Below are 21,459 nucleotides of genomic sequence, written 5' to 3' on the forward strand. Positions count from 1 at the left end.
GGAAGTGGGCCTAAGGTGCTCTGCCAGGCTCTGTAGATCCAACAGAACAGAAGCAACTCCTCTGCTGCATGGCGCAACCCCGAGCAGAACTGACGCATCACCACTGCTGCGAGGATCGGTTCCGTTGCAAAGACCCGCATCGCAGTCCATCACCTCATCAGAAGCGCTGTTGCACCACACATCCTTCTGCACGCCCTTGAATCTCTCGTCCGCAACCACGACGACACTGGACTCTGCCTCACAGCTCCTCAGAACCAACTCTTCACCAAAGTGTGTGACATGTCCTGGAAGCAAGACTTCACATCAAGCTCCCGTTGACAGGATCCTCGACGATGATTCAAGACCTTGCAGAATTGCAGAACTGATGCATCATTTCGGCTGCACAACGCATTTTTGATGTAGGCGACGCTCTACACACCAGGATTTAAGGTACTTGTGACTACGTCCCAGTCCAGTTCGACCTGATATCCACAATTCGAGCTTTGTGCTTTTTGGCTCTATTTTCACTGAGATATTTAAACTTGCATAGCTCCGGTTCTACTGAGTAGATTTTTGTCTTTTTCAGCTTGTTTTATTTAGTAAAAGTTACTTTATTTTTCAAATCTAGTATGGGAGTCTTTTGTGGTGTGTTTTCACTGTGTTACTGTTTAAGGTGCTGTACAAATACTTTCAACCTAGCCTCTAAATTAAACCGGACATCTCGGTGCCAAGCTGCCAGAGGGTTCGGCACAGGTTAATTTGGGTTTGCTTGTGACTTCACCCGGACAAGGAATGTGGTTAGCTTAATTTAGGGGGTTGCTTCACCCTGAAATTGGATGTGGTTCCTGCTTGAGTATGGTTTCACCCCCCTCAACCAATAAGCCAATTTGTTACAACTTCTATGGCGTGCTGACGTAATGGCGATAAGTGTAGGAGAGTAGGGTCTGCTTCCTATGGTTAACCCCACTTTTTGCAGTGTTTCACTGGTTTTTCGACTTTAGTCTGGCTGTGGCACTGCTAATCAGGAACACAGCCTAGCTGTTCTCTCTCGAAATTGATACCATGTATTTTAGGTACATCCCAGATTGGTTACTGTGTTACCCTTGTGTAATCCTGTATGTGGTACCTTAGGTACCCAGGGCATAGGTACCCCATAGGCCTACCAGGGACTGAAGCATGTATTATGCCACCCCTGGTTAGCCTTCTAAAATGGCACCAAAGGCCTGCACTTGCAGCCTGGGTAAGGTGGTGTAAGCACCCCTTACTTAGATATAGTATACCGATATCTACCTTTACATATAGACACAGAGTAACCTATAAGTCACTCCTATGGCAGGCCTCGACAATCCTGAAGGCAGAGTGCTTGGTTTTGTGTGAGAGGTTGCCCTAGCATGAGCTAAGCCCCTCTGCAGCTTTCGGAACCATCTCCTTATAGCTGTTCTATGATATAGCCATACCATATAATCTTAAGTGCATTATAATCCTCACGGTTAATGCTAACTTTGGTTTGGCTTTATCAAAACATGCCGTGTTTGGTGTCAAACACTTTGAAATACTACCCCTGCCAGTTCCTGGCGGCAGGGGGTAGCATTCCACCCTTCTAGTGGGAAAAGACATGTATACACTGGTACACCCGGTTAAAGTTAAACAAGCATCACAAAATAGATGCTGCTGCCACAGACACGAATCTGCCCTCCTGCTGCTGGACGAAACTCCAGCAGGGGAGGCCTGGACAATAGGTTTCCTGTCCAGGGAGGTGCTAGCACCTCCCCAGACAGGCTTTAGTGTATTGGGGCAGGGTTGGTTGCATTCAGTGAATGCTTTTCTGCCTGGGACACACAGGGTGCTCCATGCATTTCCCAGTTCAAACCGGTTGCTGGGGCACTCTGCCCCAGCTCTGGCGTGAAACTGGACAAAGAAGACGGGGTGTAACCCTCCCCTCCACAGCTCCTCCCATAGGTGGGACCCTAAAGTTAGTCCAACCCCTATACTTACTATAAGAATAGGAGCCCAGTCCCTAGGACTTTAGATTACCCTGGACGAATCTCTGCAACATATATCTTGGACCTTCGACATTCCATATCGACTAGAAGACGGAAGAAAATCTCCCTTGGGGTCAAGGAGTGACCACCATGTTGAAACAGGCACCAACAGCATCTTTGCCAGTCTGCATTTTCGAGGCTCCCGCCGGATCCCGAAGAATCTGCGTTACAGGACACCCGTAGCTGACACGAGAGACGTGGGACCGGAACTCCTGGACATCCTACATTTTTGCTACTGCACCTACTTCCCGAGTTATCCCGAAGTTGTGCATTGGGGTATTTGAAACCCCTGCCCTGAGCACCTTTTGCACCGAAGCTCAGAGACCCACACTCCACGAGTGTTCCGTGGGCCCGCTTTGTGCATTTCAGCTTGAGGTGCTTTCGCGGTTCCTAGTCCACTGGCGAGTGAGCCCCCACGAAGGCCAATCTTTGATTCCTTGAGCTTTCCTGGTTGCCCCAGATGTGCTCTGACTCCCCTCCAAAGGAGGAGTCCCTCAGACCTTGCTGGTGTGAACCGAAGCCAATCTTGTCATCTTGCGGGGATTGCTGTTGCCAAGGCTTGTTGGCTCCAATCCGGATTCCGACGCAGCAGCACTCAACATCCTTCGTGGGACAGCTCGAATCCAGCTCCTGGTCGTCCTCGGTGCCTCCTGGTCCTCGTTGCTGATGAGTCAGGCATCACCTCTTTCACCTGAAATCACCCGACATCGGCTGGCATCTTCTCCTCGCCATCCTGGTCACTGGCTAGTGGCCCAGACGATGTCCCCTCTGCTTTCAGGTTCTTCACATCTCCGATCCACCCTTGGATCCACCCGGACACTTTTCCTCTGGTCGCCAGCAGCATTTCTTCGCAGCTCTCCATTGGAATCTACGACGAAACCGGACACCAAAAGACACCTATGCACCCGGCTTCCCTGGGTGAGGTAACACGAGTACTCCAGTGCTACCGTGGGTCTTGACTCTCGAAGTGTCCTAGTCTAAAAGGGTTCCATTGTAGTTCACCTCTAAGAGCCCTTATTCTTTAAAATTGTAACTTGTTCGTTCGCCATAGAAAGTCAATGTCGATCCGCGGCAGTGTTTAGACACTACACGTGTCCCCCGTGGGCCTCCTGCGTCCCTACCTTGGGTGGTTCCTGGTTGCCCCAGCGGTTCTACAGGCCCTAGGCCTGCTTTCTATCCCTCACGTGGTTCTTATACCACTATTTTAGTATATGGTTTGTGTGGCCCCTAGGGCAAAACGTAAACTGTGCAACTTATCGTATGCTAATTAAGTTCCTTGTATTGTACTTTCACCTCTGACCTCATAAAGAGTCCAGAGGGGTTGTGTTTAGAATAAATACATATATATTTGATATATACCTTGTGTGGTGTGCTTTCATTTGATCATTCAAGAGATTATAACTGGTAAAACAACTTGCTTAACTGGCCTCTAAGTCTTAGCCTGAAGGCTGCTCTCCACAGCTACCACTAGGATAGCTTTCTATAAGGTTGACTTTACAACCCCCCCCCCTCCCATGTCAGCCAGGAGTATCCAATGGATGCGGAGCTACACTCATCCTGATTAAGAGGGTCCCTCTATACACTCATTAACACTCTATAGCTCCTCATCTCAGTGTCCTCTGATCCACATACTGCGTATGGTGGTATATCATGGGAGGGGATTTGTCTCTGTTGTTTGTTTGCAGTTTCTTTAACAAAAAATGATAAAATGAAACCTCAGATTATTGCTGCTTGTTCATATGTTGCTTCCGTTCTGGCAGTATAATGTACATTCCGGCGGGTTATTCCAGCTTAACATCGCGGCCGGCCCTGCTGGGTTGTAGGCGACATGCTGTGTCATAAAATGTTTTACTGCCTGACCATCTAACTGTTACCGTTATCCTCCCGTTAGTTGCTGCCGGCCTGTCGTAGCAGGTTGTAGGAGTGAAGCTGTGTATTATCCTTCTATTGCCATCAATAAAGGTTTAAAAAAAATAAAATAAAAAAAGGTTGACTTTACAACCTACCATCAATATGGGTCGTTTGGACTGGTGCAAGGTGCCCACTAGAATAGTGGACATCATATACCAGGCCAACTTATCACATTGAAGTGCAGCGTGTGGGATTACACCTTGCATTGTTTTACCAGTTAATCTTGAGAATATCATTTGAAAAATCACATTAAGGTACCAGTAGGTACATATAAATCAAGCTTAAAATACATAAGTTCTACTGAACTTAGATGTTGTAGGTGTTAAGGGCTTAGCACACCCTGGCTACAACTACTAGAGAGGTTTAGTAGGAAACCAAGTAGTGTAGGTAGGTGCACACACCTCACCTCACTAGTCATGGCTTTAAGGGTAGGAGCTAGTGTCTCTCTGCCAGATGTCAGCCAGGGGCAGAATGCTAAAGACCAGAAGTCTTCACAAGGTCCCCAGAAAGATTCTAATGGTGAGGGTCCCCAATCTAAAAAGAAAGAATGCCAAAGAAAACCATGGTGCAAAGTTTGTAAGGTTAATAGTCACTGGACTAGTGGTTGCACCAAAAAGGAGACAGCTCCAGCCACCATTGCCCCTAAGGCAACTGTTCCCCCTAGTACAGCGCCAAGTGGTAGTTCTCAACAGAAGGGTGTAGTAGGGTTAACCCTGGGAACTGAGATGGACTCTGGCCTAGTCAGAGTGCCAACTCAAGCTGTTTTGATCCGCGATGGAGGCATGGATACGACCTCCTGTGTGAGTCCCAGTAACCTGGGCAAGTACAGACAAACTCCTTTAATCAATGAGAAAAAGGCTCCGGCCTACAGGGACACAGGTGCCAGTGTCACAATGGTGATACCTGACTTTGTGGACCCTGGACAAGTCATAATTGGAGAGACTTACCAAGTGACCAATGCTAGCAATGTCACTACCACACATAGTATGGCAGTTGTTAACTTCTCCTGGGGAGGGGTAACTGACCTTAAGAAGGTTGTAATAAGTTCAGACCTCCCGGTAGAATGTTTGCTTGGCAATGACCTAGAAACTTCAGCCTGGTCTGAAATTGAGGTTAGGACACATGCAGAAATATTAGGAATCTCAGCACATGTTCTTGCAGTGACTAGGTCACAGGTCAAAAAGTTTAGCACGGGACAGCCACTGGATTCTGAAATAATGGACCAGTTGCCTACCAAGAAAAGGAGCAGTAGGGTTAAGGCAGTGCCTTCCCCCCTGACTCAAAGTGAGGATCAGCCTTCTGAGGAAGCTGATTGTGAGCCTGAAGAGGGAACTGTCCCAGAGGAGCTTGAACCTGATCAGGTTGAGTTTTTAAGGACAGGGTGTCCTTCCAGAGCAGATCAAAGTCAGGCGCAGTTGGACTGCCCTTCTCTTGAACCCCTCAGACTGCAAACTGCTGCTGAGGCTGCAGGGAATGCTAGTGGCACCAATAAAATATATTGGGATACAGGGCTCCTGTATTCAGAGAGTAGTAACCCCAAGCCTGGTACTTCCAGGAGGTTGGTCATACCTTTGGCATTCAGGGGCTTCCTTTTGTCACCAGCCCATGATATTCCCCTAGCAGGACACCTGGGCCAGAACAAGTCTTGGGACAGAATTGTCCCTCACTTTCACTGGCCCCATACGTCTGAAGACACCAAGGAGTTTAGTTGCTCCTGTGTCACCTGCCAAGCCAGTGGGAAATCAGGTGGCACTGCAAAGGCCTCCCTTATACCACTACCTGTGGTGTGGGTTCCCCTTGAACGTGTAGGGATGCACATTGTTGGACCAATGGATCCCCAAACTGCATCTGGGCACAGGTTTATCCTGGTGGTAGTGGATCATGCCACCAAGTACCCAGAGGCAATTCCCCCTAGAACCACTACAGTACCTGTTGTGGCAAGAGCCCTCTTGGGAGTTTTCTCAAGGGTGGGTTTCCCTAAGGAGGTCGTTTCTGACAGAGGTGCAAACTTTATGTCAAGTTACTAAACTGAAATGTGGAAGGAGTGTGGAGTGAACTACAAGTTCACCACACCCTATCATCCACAGTGCAATGTGCTAGTAGATAGATTTAAAGGGTATGATTAAGGGTCTCCCAGAAAAGCTCAGGCGGAGATGGGATATCCTGCTACCCTGCCTTTTGTTTGCATACAGAGAGGTTCCACAGAAGGGGGTTGGCTACAGCCCATTTGAACTTCTGTTTGGGCACCCTGTTAGAGGAACACTTTGTCTGGTGAAGGAGGGATGGAGTTACCTCTCAAACCCCCTAAACAGCATATTGTGGACTATGAACTTGGCCTCCGCTCCCGGATAGCTGAGTACATGAAAAAGGCATCCAAAAACATTGAGGCTAGCCAGGAATTACAGAAAGCCTGACATGACCAAAAGGCTGTACTGACTATTTACCAGCCAGGACAGAAAGTGTGGGTGTTGGAGCCTGTGGCCCCAGCAGCTGTCCAGGACAAGTAGAGGGGACTCCACACTATTGTTGAACAGAAGGGAGAGGTTACCTATTTGGTAGATCTTGGAACTCCCAGGAGCCCCCATAGGGTGTTTCATGTCAACAGACTGAAACCATATGTTGACAGGGCAGACATGGGCTTGCCCATGGCTACTGATGAAGGACAGGAGGAAGAGAGTGACTCAGGGAAGGTCTCATCCTCATGGAGGCAAGCCATGGTGAGAGCACTGCTTAAAAAAGCAGGAGCCGACCCAGAAGTGTTCTCGAACTTTAGCCCCATTTAATTGCTGCCAGGGATTGCAAAAATCGCAGAAAACACGTAAATTCCATTCTATCCAACTATCTGGAAAAAAACGGCTGTCTTCACTCTATGCAAACAGGATTTAGACCCCAGCAGGGCACAGAGACAGCCTTGATTGCTTTCACTGAGGAAACAAGAAAAATCATGTACTCAGGAGGCTCGGCAGCAATCATCCTCCTGGACCTGAGTGCAGCCTTCGATACTGTTAACCATCATCTGCTGATCTCTAGGATTAGAGAGGCAGGGATATCGAGAGCTGCACTGAGGTGATTGGAGTCTTTCTTAGACGGCCGCTCATTCCAGGTCTTCGAGGAAAACTGCACCTCCAGAAGCATGCCCTTGAGGTGTGAGGTGCCACAGGGCTCATCGCTGAGCCCCACCCTTTTTAATATTTATATGTGCCCCCTGGCCAAAATGGTTGAACCCTTTGGCATTAGAATCGTCACATATGCTGAGAACACCCAGTTGATAGTATCCCACAACCAACAAGAAAACAGTACAAAAATCTACCCGATTGTCTCAAAACAATTTCAGCCTGGATGGAGCGCTTCTTCCTTCAACTGAATGGAGCAAAAACAGAATTGATGCTTCTGGGTAAACCTTTCCCAGGGGAGTCTACTCCCCTATTGCCTAACTGTTTGGGCATCGCACCAACGCCCAAAGACCAAATAAAAAGTCTGGAAGTTTGGCTGGACAAGAAGCTAAACATGAAGGTCCAAGCACAGAAGGTTGCAGGATGCTGCTTTGGACTACTAAGGATGATGAGAAAAGTTTTACTGATACTGTCCTGAGAGGCTAAGAAACTAGTAGTCCAAGATTTAATCCTCTCCCTCCTGGACTATGCAAATGCCCTTTATGTTGGATCACCACGATCCACAATAATGAGACCCCAGGCAGTGCAGAACTGCGCAGCCAGACTGCTTCTGAATATTCCCCGCAGAGAATCAGCTCGCGCGGCTATAGCTTCGCTGCCTGTTGCCGAGAGGATTCAGTTTAAAGTCCTCTGTGTCACCCACAAGATTATGGCTGCCAAAAGCCCACCAATTTTACAGTCAATCATTGTCCCATATCATCCCAATAGTGCTCTGCGCTCTGGAAACAAACGCCTGGCTACTGTCTTGAGAATTCACAAGACCAGAAGTGGAGGCCAACAATTTTCTTATGTTGCCTCCAGAAGGTGGAACACCCTTCCTGACCATATTCGGTTGGAAGAAGACCATCTGGTTTTCCGAAGGCATTTGAAGACGTTCTTATTTCCATCTAGTTAAGGCGCGCACTCGCAGGCTAGGTTCTTAGCGCTGGGAGGCCTTATGGTAGCCATGCGCTTTATAAGTACCATTTTCATTTCATTTCATTCATTTCATTTCTCCGAGACCTGCTCTCTCAGAACCCTGATGATGGATCAGTTGATGGAGTAGCCTTGGCAGGCAGCCTCACTGATCAGCAGCAGACTGACTGCAGACAAGGTCTACACAGTACAGACATATGTTTTCACTGACTCCAAGTCAGACTACCTGGTGCACTCATGAAGTGGACACTTGTGACAGTCTGCCTGTTAAAAGTAAGATTTACAGGCAACCTGATCATGTCAGGGATTGTATCAGGACTGAAGTCAGGAAGATGTTGGAATTGGAAGTGATTGAACCTTCAGATAGCCCTTGGGCTAGTCCAGTAGTCCTAGTACCCAACCCTCACACCCAGGATGGTAAGAGAGAGATGAGGTTTTGTGTAGACTACAGAGGCCTCAATGCAGTAACTAAGACTGATGTGCATCCAATACCCAGACAGATGAGCTCATAGATAAGTTGGCCTCTGCCAAATTTCTGAGCACATTTGATCTAACAGCTGGCTTCTGGCAGATCAGACTAGCTGAGGCTGCAAAGCCAAAACCAGCATTTTAACCCCTAGTGGACATTATCAATTTGTGGTAATACCCTTTGGTCTGAAAAATGCACCTGCCACATTTCAAAGGTTGGTGAATACAGTCCTAACAGGCCTGGAAGACTACTGTGCAGCTTATCTGGATGATATTGCTGTCTTTAGCTCCACCTGGGACGATCACCTGATCCACCTGAAAAATGATTTGGAGGCCCTGCAAAAAGCAGGCCTAACTATCAAGGCTACTAAGTGCCAGATAGGGCAGAGTCAAGTTGTGTACCTGGGCCACAACCTGCAGAGCAAAATCGAGACCATAATGGACTGGGTTGCTCCAATCACCCAGACTCAAGTCAGAGCATTCTTGGGCCTGATTGGGTACTATAGGAGATTTGTTAAGGGGCATGGTTCCATAGTGACACCCCTGAATGACTTAACTTCTAAGAAAATGCCTAAGAAAGTTCAGTAGACAGTCAGCTGTCAAAAGGCATTTGATGACTTGAAGCAGGCCATGTGGACTGCACCAATTCTGCAAAGTCCTAACTACTTCAAAGAATTCATTGTTCAAACAGATGCTTCTGAGTTGGGGGTAGGGGCTGTGCCAGTAGCTTTTATTAGTAGAAGGCTGACCCCTAGAGAGAAACGTTGGTCAGCTATTGAGAGGGAGACATTTGCTGTGGTTTGGGCTCTGAAGAAGCTGAGGCCATACTTGTTTGGTACTCACTTCACAGTTCAGACAGACCATAAGCCCCTCTTATGGCTAAAACAGATGAAGGCTGAAAATCCTAAACTGCTCAGGTGGTCCATTTCCCTACAGGGGATGGACTATACAGTGGAACATAGACCTGGGAGTAACCATGCCAATGCAGATGGACTCTCCAGATATTTCCACTTAGAAAATGAAGACTCAACTCGTCAAGGTTAGTTTAATGTCCCTGCGTTGGGGGGGTGTTTCACTGGTTTTCCGACTTTAGTCTGGATGTGGCCCTGCTAATCAGGACCACAGTCTAGCTGTTCTCTCTCTAAATCGATACCATGTACTTTAAGTACATCCCAGATTGGTTACTGGGTTACCCTTGTGAGTCCCTGTATATGGTACCTTAGGTACTCAGGGCATAGGTACCCCGGAGGCATACCAGGGGCTGAAGCATGTATTATGCCACCCCTGGTTAGCCTTCCAAAATGGCACAACAGGTCTGCACTTGCAGCCTGGGTAAGGTGGTGTAAGCACCCTTTACTTCAATATTGTATATCGATATCTACCTTTACATATAGACACATAGTAACCTATAAGTCACTCCTAAGGCATGCCTTGACAATCCTGAAGGCAGAGTGCTTGGTTTTGTGTGAGGGTGCCCTAGCATGAGCTGAGCCCCTCTGCAGCTTTCAGAACCATCTCCTTATAGCTGTTCTATGATATAGCCATACCATATAATCTTAAGTGCATTATAATCCTCGCGGTTAATTCTTACTTTGGTTTGGCTTTATCAAAACATGTCGTGTTTGGGTTCAAACACTTTGGCATACTACTTTCCCCGCCAGTTCTGGCGGCGGGGGTAGCATTCCACCCTTCTAGAGGGAAAAGACATGTACACACTGGTACACCCTGTTAAAGTTAAACAGAGCACAAGCATCACAAAATGGATGCTTCTGCCACAGACACGAGTCTGCCCTCCTGCTGCTGGCCGAAACTCCGGCAGGGGAGGCCTGGACAATAGGTTTCCTGTCCAGGGAGGTGCTAGCACCTCCACAACAGGCTTCAGTGTATTGGGGCAGGGTGGGTTGCATTCAGTGAATGCTTTTCAGACACTGCCTGGGGGACACAAGGTGCTCCATGCATTTTCCCAATTCAAACCAGTTGCTGGGGCACTCTGCCCCAGCTCTGGCGCGAAACTGGACAAAGTGGAAGGGGTGTAACCTCCCCCTCCCAGGTCCTCCCGTAGGTGGGGCCCTAGAGTTAGTCAAACCCCTAAACTTACTATAAGAATAGGAGCCCAGTCCCTACGACTTTAGATTACCCTGGAAGAATCTCTGCAACATATATCTTGGACCTTCGACATTCCATATCGACTGGAAGACGGAAGAAAATCTCCCTTGTGGTCTAGGAGTGACCACCCTGTTCAAACAGGCACCAACAGCATCTTTGCCGTTCTGCATTTTCGAGGCTCCCGCCGGATCCCGAAGAATCTGTGACACAGGACACGGACTTCCAGACATCTCTGAGGCTGACCCGAGATCCCAGCAAAGCTGAGACCAGTAGCTGACACGAGAGACGTGGGACCGGAACTCCTGGACATCCTGCATATTGCTACTGCACCTGCTTCCCGAGGTATTCCGAAGTTGTGCATTGGGGTATTTGAAGCCCCTGCCCTGAGCACCTTTTGCACCGAAGCTCTGAGGCCTACACTCCACAAGTGTTCCGTGGGCCCGCTTTGTGCATTTCAGCTCGAGAAGCCTTCGCGGTTCCTAGTCCGTTGGCTAGTGAGCTCCCACAAAGGCCAATCTTTGATTCCTTGAGCTTTACTGGTTGCTCCAGACATGCTCTGACTCCCCTCCAAAGGAGGAGTTCCTCAGAACTTGCTGGACTGAACCGAAGCCAATCTTGTCATCTTGCGTGGGTTGCTGTTGCCAAGGCTTGTTGGGTCAAATCCGGATTCCGACATTGCAGCACTCGACATCCTTCGTGGGACAGCTCGAATCCAGCTCTTGGTCGTCGTCGACACCTCCTGGTCCTCGTGGCTGAAGAGTCAAGCTTCACCTCTTTTACCTGAAATCACCCGACATTGGCTGTACCACACTGCCCACACAACCCCACCCCTCAGAGTTGAAGTTTGGTACGTCCAAATACTTCGAGAATCTTCAAAATGCACAAAGTGGGTAGCGATAGCCCCAGGAACCTCTTCCTCATTGTTTAGGGCTTCCCCAGAGGGGATTTCCACCCACTGGCTTGAGCCAAGCTTGAGTGTAGCATCTCCAGGCAGCTGCTCCAGAACGCTCCCGGACCTGAGGAAGATCAAAAGAGAAGCAAACCCGATGTCTGCAACCTGGGAAGAGCACTTGAGGACTGGATTTGCTCTTTCTTGTACCCAGGACAACTAAGAGGACGCCAAAGGTCACATGGCTAATCCCTTGTTTAAGCTAAGTCGCAACTGGACCTGGACTGGACTCTCCTGTTGGCCTGCGAGTCTCCGAGTGCCTCCCCTGAGATCCTGTGGAGCTTTGAAAGGGTACTCCTGTGGTGGAGTTGGACTGAAAGGACTACAACCCCATTATAATTGAACATATTTTTCTTATCAACTGCGAGTTTATACACATTTGTAGAAGCCATTAGTCAGGGAACTCCACCAGTCTAGATTTTGACTATGATTCATAGGGTAACTTGGGGTCAGAGTATTCTGGATAGTTTCTCTTTTGAAAGGTGATACTTGATGTTGGGGGAACCTAATCATTTCTTACGTTATTATGTGTGAGTATACGCCAGTACTTGTTCAATATTCAACTCAATCAACCAAAATACCACCCATAATTCGTTATCATTCTCACCGCTACTCTCTATTCTTGTCTTTGACAGTCTCCCTTCTCAAAGTAATCTCGCTTGTTTTAATCTTTATTCTTTGGCTGCTTCAATCTACTGCCATCAAGCGCAGAGATGCCTACGGGTAGTCGTGCACTATACAAGTGCGTAATTATCATTTATCATTATATCCTCTAACATAAAATCTGTGAGCAACGTGATTAATGTTGTCAATGTACTCCTTATCCCCACTACAGTTTCTCCAAGCCCTCATCATTTCTCCTAAGGGAATAGCCTTGATCTGTGAATGTGGTCGTGAGCTAGAAGCATGTAACATCACATTACAAGATGTTTTCTTCTGGAACACCCTCCTCTCAAGGTTCCAATTTTTAACATAAAACTCCACATTGTAGTGTCTTGCGAGTTAGCTATGACGGAACCCTTTAGGCTCCTGATGGACTTCGTGGAGCTATGGCGTAGTTGTTAGAACGGAATGCAAGAAGGCTGAATTACAATGCTGACTTTGCAGTTACACGCCGAAGAAAACAGACGTGCAATACTAAGCTCTGTGTCTAGTGTAGTCATTTGCGGGTACCCAGGCTGGGGAAGAAGCTACAGTTATCTTCTTATTTTAAGTCAGAGTAAAATTCAAGTTATAAGCATTTTGATTTGAGTAGGGGAAGAATTCCAAAAGATAATTTTCACTTCCAGTCAAGATCAAAAGAATGTCATCTATGATTCTTCCCAGTGGTAGATTTGATCTAACCAGTTTGTACCACCAGCATCCAGATAGAACCTAAGCAAACATGAGCATCTTAAATTTCTCTTTCCTCAGAAAGAAGTTGAGAGGGAGCAGATATAGTATAGGTCGGGGTCCTCCGTTCTTTCAGGTGCCAGAAATTAACCTGAATAACAACCATGCCCTACTTATGGTGCGGGCACCCTCTCGATGGCTGCTTTAGCTGAAAGAGCCTGCACTTCCTGACAGTCCTCAGTCAGCTGTCCTTGGGATGTTGAGAGGCTGAGGTGTTCTCCCAAATGGTAGAACGTACCCCTTCAACACGATCTGACAAAACCACTTGTTGGATGTAATCGTTGACCATTGGGGAAGGTGATGCCTGATTCTAATGCAAACGGGAAGGCTATGCTGGTTGGAGGGCATGCTAAAGGGGGTTGAAAGCTGCGGGAGCCGGAGGGGAGGGGGACTGGGAAACATACTCCGACTGGCTCTCAGATCCTTATTGGGCTTTGTGGCCCTGTCCTTGAAATGACTGGGCAGGCTTCAGAAGTGAGTATGGCTGATACTGAAGACGCACAGAGTTGCCACTTCCATGTCTGCTGTAGTGGCGAAAGGACAGCTGTTGCAGCTGGGTTGATAAAGAAATCCCAAGGGATCTGGCAGTGGCCCTCCTCTTGCCAAAGCAATCAAGAGTTCTGCCGGCCTCATCGTCAAGCAGGCAGTAGCCATCGAAGTGCATTTCGATCTATGATCACTGGACATCTCCCAAGAACCTAGTGAAACATAACTGTGCCAAAGCTTGGTTGAGGATGGTGCAGTCCTTCTCAGACTGCATGGGAAGCAGTTGTGCAATCAAGTCCCACAATGCATGGGAATATCGGGACAAGAGACATGCAGTGTTTCCAGACTTCAAGGCAAGGCTTGCGGAAAAGAATATGTGCTTCCCAAAGGTGTCCAGCTCATGGATTCCCTATCTGATGGAGTTATATGGAACACGCTTGGGTTTGCCTTCACGTGTGAGGCCTGCACCACCACACCCTCAGGGAAGATGTTCTGAGAAAGGAAGGCTATATCTCCCCGGCAGGACAAAGTAGACGTGCAATTATTTGATGCACAGGAGCCCTTGTGCAGGGTTTCGCTTATGCCCCCAGAAGCGAATCAGTGAGGGCTTCATTAAAGGGGAGCAGGGGCTCAGGCGAGCCTGACCCAGGTTGAAACACCTCCATCCAGACATTGGACAAGTCCAAAGGATAGCAGAGCCAGAACGTCACTGGCATCGACACTGAGTTATACTGGGGATTATGATCAGCTTGTCATCGAGCGGTGCCGGGTAGAATGGAGCCGGGCTAGATGGAGGCATCCATGGTGTCATCTGTCCGAATCCTGAGGGCCGGGTGGCATTGAGGGAGAAGGCATCAACGGTAACCCAAAGATGGCATGCATGGCATCATGGAATTCCTGAAATGGGACAGGTGGGGGCACCTTGAAATTCAGAGTTGTGCAGAGTTCAGAGTGGGCACTGACGTTGGCAACACTGGTGGAATGTTAGAGAGGGGCCTAGAACCACGAGGTTGAACAGATGAGGCAGAAGAACACTTCACCGACTTCTCATGCTTCTCCAACTTATCCCACTTCGACGAGAAGGTCTGGAAGCGGGAAGACGATAGTCTGTGGGAATGCCTCCAAGAACAGCCCCAAGATCTTCAATGTGAACAGCACAGAAAGTTATTTTGCTGTGCCTCCAGGAGCTTCACCACCTGTTTGCGAATTGTCTTCAGGTACATCGCCTGCACTAGGCAAATACCTTGAGGTTCTGTCCCAATCCCAGGCAGCAGAGATAGACCAAGTGGGGATTGGACACAAACATCTGCCTGTGACAATCCCCAGAAGGATTGAATCATGAAGGTTTGCTAGAGACATCTCTAGCATACCAGGAGCAAAAGCTCAAAAATGCTGACAAAAAGTTTAAAAATAAATAAATTTGGTGACAAAATGACCACGGTAGTTCTTTGGATTCACTCTGTTGGTGTTTAAAGAAAGGACTTGATATCAGCGCCAGGGTCCTCCATGGGCACCGTGACATCACTTCCAACATGGAGCCAAACAATGCCCCGGACTGGCGCACAGAGTTACGGCTCACAATTTTATGGATCCAGTTTGACACCTGGAGACTATACTATGGTGAGGAATCTGCAGCTAGAAGTCTCTATCAGAAAGAAAATTAATTCAAAAATGGAACCAGGACACAGGTTCTAATCATCAATTGCGAGTGGCACAGAAATAAACAGTGATGCATCAAGGAAATGGACAAAGGAAGTACAATTACCATCACACGATTACTTGAGCTCAATTATGCATCAAACCAGAATGCAACACTTCAGTGTGTCCTGCACTGGTTCTCTTCTAGAGTAACTTGACTTCAACTTAAATGTCAAAAACATTTGGTATTTGAGGATGTACTAATGGATGCAATTAACATTGTTTCAATGTGCATCAAGCATTTTGCACTTTTTGTGCATTTGAGACTGTAGGGTCCCTTCTATGGTTCAACCAGACTACTTCACATATAGTTGATTCCCTCCACTGATTGCAGAGTAAGCTTAAAAAAAAAACAGAATGACATGCTTTTCAGTGTAATAGCATTCATTCAGGCATTTCGATCCACTGCATTTTGCTTATCAAAAAGGACTCGTTAAGGGAAAAATCTATGCAGAAAGTACACCACACCTCGGAGTCAGAGCGGGGTTTAAACACAATTGGGATGGTCTAGATTTCAAGTTCCACTGATCCATTTGGCATGGAGACGAGATTGGGTTGCATATGGTCAGTCGCTCCCTGTAATGGCAAATGGATAATAGTTGAATACCAGCATTTATAAGGCACACACTACTATGCTAGAGGTCTCTAGGTCCAAGAACTAAACGAAATAGCCCTACAGCTGGGAAAGGCTGTATTACACTGAGTTTATTTTGAAAGTGAAATCCAAGCCAATAAAAAATGCTCTACAGCGCAGCTTTCCAGGCAAACTTCTGTAAATGTTTGCGACTAGAAAAAAAAACAAAGTTTGTTAGTACTTTCTTGTGGAAATGTAAATTGTCACTCGTACTTTTATGGTGTTAATGAGCAAGGCCCTTTGTGCTTAGAAGATAATAGGGAGAGGATAGGCTTTACATTTGGCAGTTGGTATAAGAAGTTTCCCATTATCTTGACCATCTAGGGCTCCAGGAACATATTTCAGTCAAACATGAAACCCAGTTTTTAACCTTGATATATTCAGCAATACCCTATGAAACGATCTCTTATTGCTTTCCTCCCAAAAATGATACATTATGATTTAACATTGGTCATCTGAAGCGGACTCTTGTGGATTCACCATTGATTGTAGCTACAAGTACGAGTACTTGCAACACAGTTTCGAAAATCTGATTGTACACTTGCATGTCATCTAAGCAGAACTGTGCTTTCACTTCTAAGTTAACAAACCGCTTGAACAGAAGTGCCACGTAAATCAGCAAACAGGTTTTGGTATAATTTTTTACTAAGAGATCTCGCAAGTGAGTTCAATATATGCCACACATCAGTTACTGAGAAATAGCTTTATTCTTCAACAACAATCAGACTCTCATCCATTCCAGTCTTCATGATAGTAAAAGGAATGTAAAATTAAGTAGAATGTAATTGCAAAGCATTTAGAGAGAAAAAGAGCAGATGAAATGAACAATAAAAACAATTACCTAATTACCAGATTTCGTTACACGAGTGGATGTACTATAAATATTCTGTCATTTGTGAATTAAATAAAGACTTAACTCATGTTTAATTTGGTCATACATCGCACATATCAAGAGAAAAATAAACGTGCTTTGAGAGATTAGAAGACAGTGCCAAATCCTTACCAGTGGTTCTTGCAAAAAAATCTGGTCCCCTTGAGCTGTTATACATGCCTCAAGTTTAAGGGGTGGCAAAAGGTCTGGCTTCGGCTCAAAGTAACGCTTCAACTAGACAAAGAAGATCAAGAAAGGTGCTTATTAGAAATCTCATTGTCACAATGTTAACTCTCAGCGGTATGTCCTGTATTGAAAAGCCCTCCCCACTTCCCTTCCACCAACAAATGCCCAAATGAGACAGCTGCTCAAATTAATGTCATCTCCATAAAACCATCTTCTGAAGGATAGCTCCCGACTCCAACTCTTGCTTGAGAAACACTGTGGTGTTATTCACTAACTATCTGCAATTGGAAATGATGCAGTTCCATTACTTATGCCAATTAAGAAGTATACACATTGAACAGTTGGGTGGGCGGGGTGAAAAGCTGCAAGGTCCACCCCAAAACCCTCATCCAAGAGCATTTTTCTGTTTCACATTTTATTTGCTAGCTAAGTGTTTGAAATAATCATATGATCTGATTTTGGACAAAACCTGAAATTCCATGGTCTTAACCATGAAAACAATATTTCAAGGTCTACCATAGCACAAAATAGAAGGAATTGAGAAGTATCAATTTGGCATGATGGTCTTCAACAAGGGAGGTCTGTCTGCACATTTGTGTACCTCTGAAAGGTATTAATCCTGAATAGTGATCATGAAGTGGGTTACTGTTGGAAAAAAGCCCAGTAAAGGATGGCAGACAGAAAGGTCTGGAAGCGGGAAGACGATAGTATGCAACAGCTTAAGGATATCCAGGATTTAATGGTCATAATGCTCCTGAGGTGCATTGTGGTCCGATTAGCACATTGAAAGGCTATTGGTACTTGCAGATCTCCTTGGTGTCAAACCATCCACAAATAATAAAGTGTTTCTTCAGAGGTGTTTTTATCGTACTCTGGCTCCCCAGGAAAAGATTTAACATCGTAGAAACAGAAAAACAGGCTTAACAGCCTCCAAAGACACACTCTCAAAGATTAGGATGGGAATAGATGTATTTAGAGAGGTAGCACTCAGTGAAACTAATTTCATGAGCAGCAAATTCATTGCTCAGTGATATGGTGAAGAGCAAATGCTAGGTAGAATTCTTGGCAAGGGTCACGAAAGGAAGGATTTTTAAGATGCTATTGTTATCACAAAGCAAAGTTCAATTGCAGGTATGATAATATATACAGCTCATGTTTATTGTTATAATGCCACGGAGATCTGGCTGGGTGATGCATTAAAGGGTATAACTAAATGAGCCTATTGCAGACATGGAGATATGCTGCTAAAGATTTGCCAGTGATGGGACCCTCCGTCTCGATGGCTTAAGTTGACCGCTAGCCCCCACTGTGTCCCAAATGTGGACAGAATGATGCAACATCTCACCATCATACATGGCAGTGTCGCAGAGTGCAGGAATGTTGACGACAAGTAGGTTACAGTTAGACCTGTGCTGTTGTCCGCATTGCTACTGACCAGAAGCCAGCTTGCCATCCACTTGTGGAGCCCTACGGTCCTAGCGATATCCAGATGGTTGTGTTATGAGGCTGAGTGGCGTGCCAGGACTATAAGATTTCCCCCAGACAAGCGCCCACCAGAGACAGTCACATAGCAGTTACACTGGGACGTAGGTCTCCTATGGATTGTATCATGACTCTGAGGTTGCACTGACAACTTCTCTACCGAGGGTCCCAATAGACTTGTCGACCGTGCAGTGCTCCTGACGCTGCTCCTTCCCTTCCCTCCTCCCCCACCTAGACTGTATTGGGTGTGTCATATATCCTGTGACAATTCCTGGCAAGAGACGTCCTTGTTAACTGTAATGAATGTATGCATTTACTGCATTTCTATGTGTCCAGATACTGCAGAAACATCTCGCCTGTATGTACGATGACAAACCATGCAATCGAATATATAAACATATCTTTTTTAAGCCTGCTAGTGCCACGTCTACAAGCAGTACCTGAGGAGGCTTTGACTAATGCACACGCTGCCTGCTACAACCAGGGAAATCTGTGATAACATAGCTTCTCAAGAACAACACCCTAAATAGCCATTGGATAGGATTTATTCATTTATAGCTACACAGTATACTGAAAACTACAACGAGAGTAGAACAATAAATGCCTACCTAAGTTTGGAATGATCACTCGAATTTATTCTTTTTGGATTCACACCAAATGATCTTCATAGATCGCTTGATGTTCCACAGACAGATCTTGGTATAATAATAGTTACATCAAAACAAGAGTATAAAAAAGCCAGCATTTGTATTAAATAATATTTAACTTTAATGCTTGTTGGCGGTTTTTGCATGGCATTGGGGAAGGAATTGTACTCTGATGTTCCTTTTGCAAGAGTATGCATGAATGGTGGGTACGCTTGGATGTCTTGGGCTACGAGTAAAAAGGACACAATAACCGCAACAGAACCACTTGTTTGATGCTTTAGACATAGGCAGATAAGAGCATCACACTTAAAGCACATACATTTATCATCTTTCCATATGTGAACATGATTGCTTATACCAACAAAACCAAGTGAACTCTACCCCGTTAGACGTTGATTATGCTTTTCTTCCAGGTTTATGGTGCTTTTACAAAGCTTAAATACTACAATATGTATGTATTATTTTGGTATTCTTGCTTCTGTTGTGCAATTGTAGATAGATAGATAGATAGATAGATAGATAGATAGATAGATAGATAGATAGATAGATAGATAGATAGATAGATAGATAGATAGATAGATAGATAGATAGATAGATAGATAGATAGATATGCTGCTCTGGGAAACAGAACTCTCATTGCTAATATTGTGTTGTACACAAGTAAAATTCTCAAGTTTTATTCTCATAACCTTATTAGGAAATGAACACTGTCTGTTTTTGGCTATGCTAAGCAGTATAAAAAATATAAATGTTTTTGCTTAAGTTCAAGAATCACTATGCTAGGAGACATTATGAAGGATGAGCATAAAATAAGATTAATTTGGCAATGGACTTGGACCTGGAAAGAAGCCAAGGGATGTAGTCAAACAAAACAGGTAAGGGGAAGGCATGTAGGTTTTGTACATTTTCTCACAATGACAGAGAACAATATAGGATTGGACAGTTCGTTTTAAACCGATTTTGAAAATGTCTTCACCGTTTCATTTATTTGTATTTGTCAGTATCTCATTATCATTGCTTGCCAACACTTTATACACCACAGTAGTACATAAAGACTTGTAGATTATTCTTGCCATGTTCTATAACTTCTCAGAACCAAATAGACGCCCACCTAAAATTACCGGATATCACCATAAGTGAAAGGGTCAAGTGAGTTTAGTAGAAGATCAATATACACAGACAGACAGAGGGACACAGGACCAGCAACCAGGTAGTAGCATGCCATTTCAAATTCATGGGTTGATCGTTACGGTCATTTCTAAATGTCAGTTAATCATGTCACTAACAAAATTCACATACTGTTTTTTGTGATTTTGTGGCATATTAACAGCTTTATGCAGTAACCAATGATGAAATGGGCATTGAAAACTGGCATTCCCACTGGTGGACATGAACTACACTAAAGAGCAGTCGGAAGGGAATGAGCTGTATAGCTGACTTTATTCAACATAGGACGTTTCTCATTAATGAAAGCATTGTAATAATAGAAATGTTGTAAGGCATCCAACTTGGGTCCAGGAGGGCCGGATCTGCAGCAGATGTTTAGGATATCCATGTAAGATACATTTAGATATGATGAATCTAAGTAGAACTTGTGTACATAATGTGACACTGATCAGACCCTTCGGGACCCCTGTAGGGAATTCTTGATGTATGGGTTCTTATATCACCATATTTGGACTTTAGGCTTCAAATATGTTAATAAGTAGGTGTCTCAAGTTACTATATCACAACGTGTTTGGGATTTACCAAGCAAAAATAAAGACACATATACCAATTTGCACACAGACAGACGGAAGTTGAATTGCTAAGGCATTAAAGTAAGTTGAGAACGGTATGTGTTGAGGAGAGGGTGCAGTATTAGAAAGTACAAGGTACAGCAAGGCAGAACTGAGGTGCACAATAGGTCACAGTTAAGAAATTGACAGCTGTTATTAGGTCACAGATCTAGATCAATAGGAAGCAGCAGTGTTTAAATGTACCTGAACAGCTGTGAGTATTGTAAATATGGGAACATACACAAGTATTGCATTTCAGCTGGTTTAAAAAAAAAAAAGTAAACAAATTGTATTTGTCTAGTTTCACATAAATTGCAGGGATCTGCACTCCAGAGACAACTGCACAAATCGAATACACATTAATAATGACTGACTTTTATGGATAATAGCAAACTGCATTATAGCAAACCCCCCCCCAAATTCCTCCCCGCCCCCACAGATTGCGCCTATGCCACATAAGTCCATCTATTTACTTAACATCACACCCGGGAATCCTAGTCCCGCCAAGCAATCCCGCCCGCCACCTTCTTCCATGTAAACTGCATATGAATCAGTCCAAGAGTGCCTCTACATCCTGTGGCGGATCCAATTCTAGACCCCGGTAGTCCGCCCACCTCTTCCATATCTTGTAATGTTTGCGCTGGCACCCCCTGGCAAGGAAAACGGGTTGTTTGAGCCCCATATAAAAATCTAGCCCATTTTTCCATGCAACCACCGATGGCGCCCTAGGTGCCTTCCATGC

The 21,459-nt window shown here is 45.5% G+C and overlaps 1 protein-coding gene across 1 annotated transcript in view; it reads right to left on the reverse strand.

The window, feature by feature from the left end:
- FANCI (FA complementation group I) overlaps nt 1-21,459 on the reverse strand; it is a 765,095-nt gene that overhangs the window by 388,496 nt on the left and 355,140 nt on the right. The window contains exon 20 of the mRNA XM_078683200.1: nt 16,757-16,858. Coding sequence (XP_078539326.1) covers nt 16,757-16,858 — 102 coding nt within the window. The remainder of the gene's footprint in view (nt 1-16,756; nt 16,859-21,459) is intronic.

This window comes from Lissotriton helveticus, chromosome 3_1 (assembly GCF_964261635.1).
Source record: "Lissotriton helveticus chromosome 3_1, aLisHel1.1, whole genome shotgun sequence".
Classification (NCBI taxonomy): domain Eukaryota; kingdom Metazoa; phylum Chordata; class Amphibia; order Caudata; family Salamandridae; genus Lissotriton; species Lissotriton helveticus.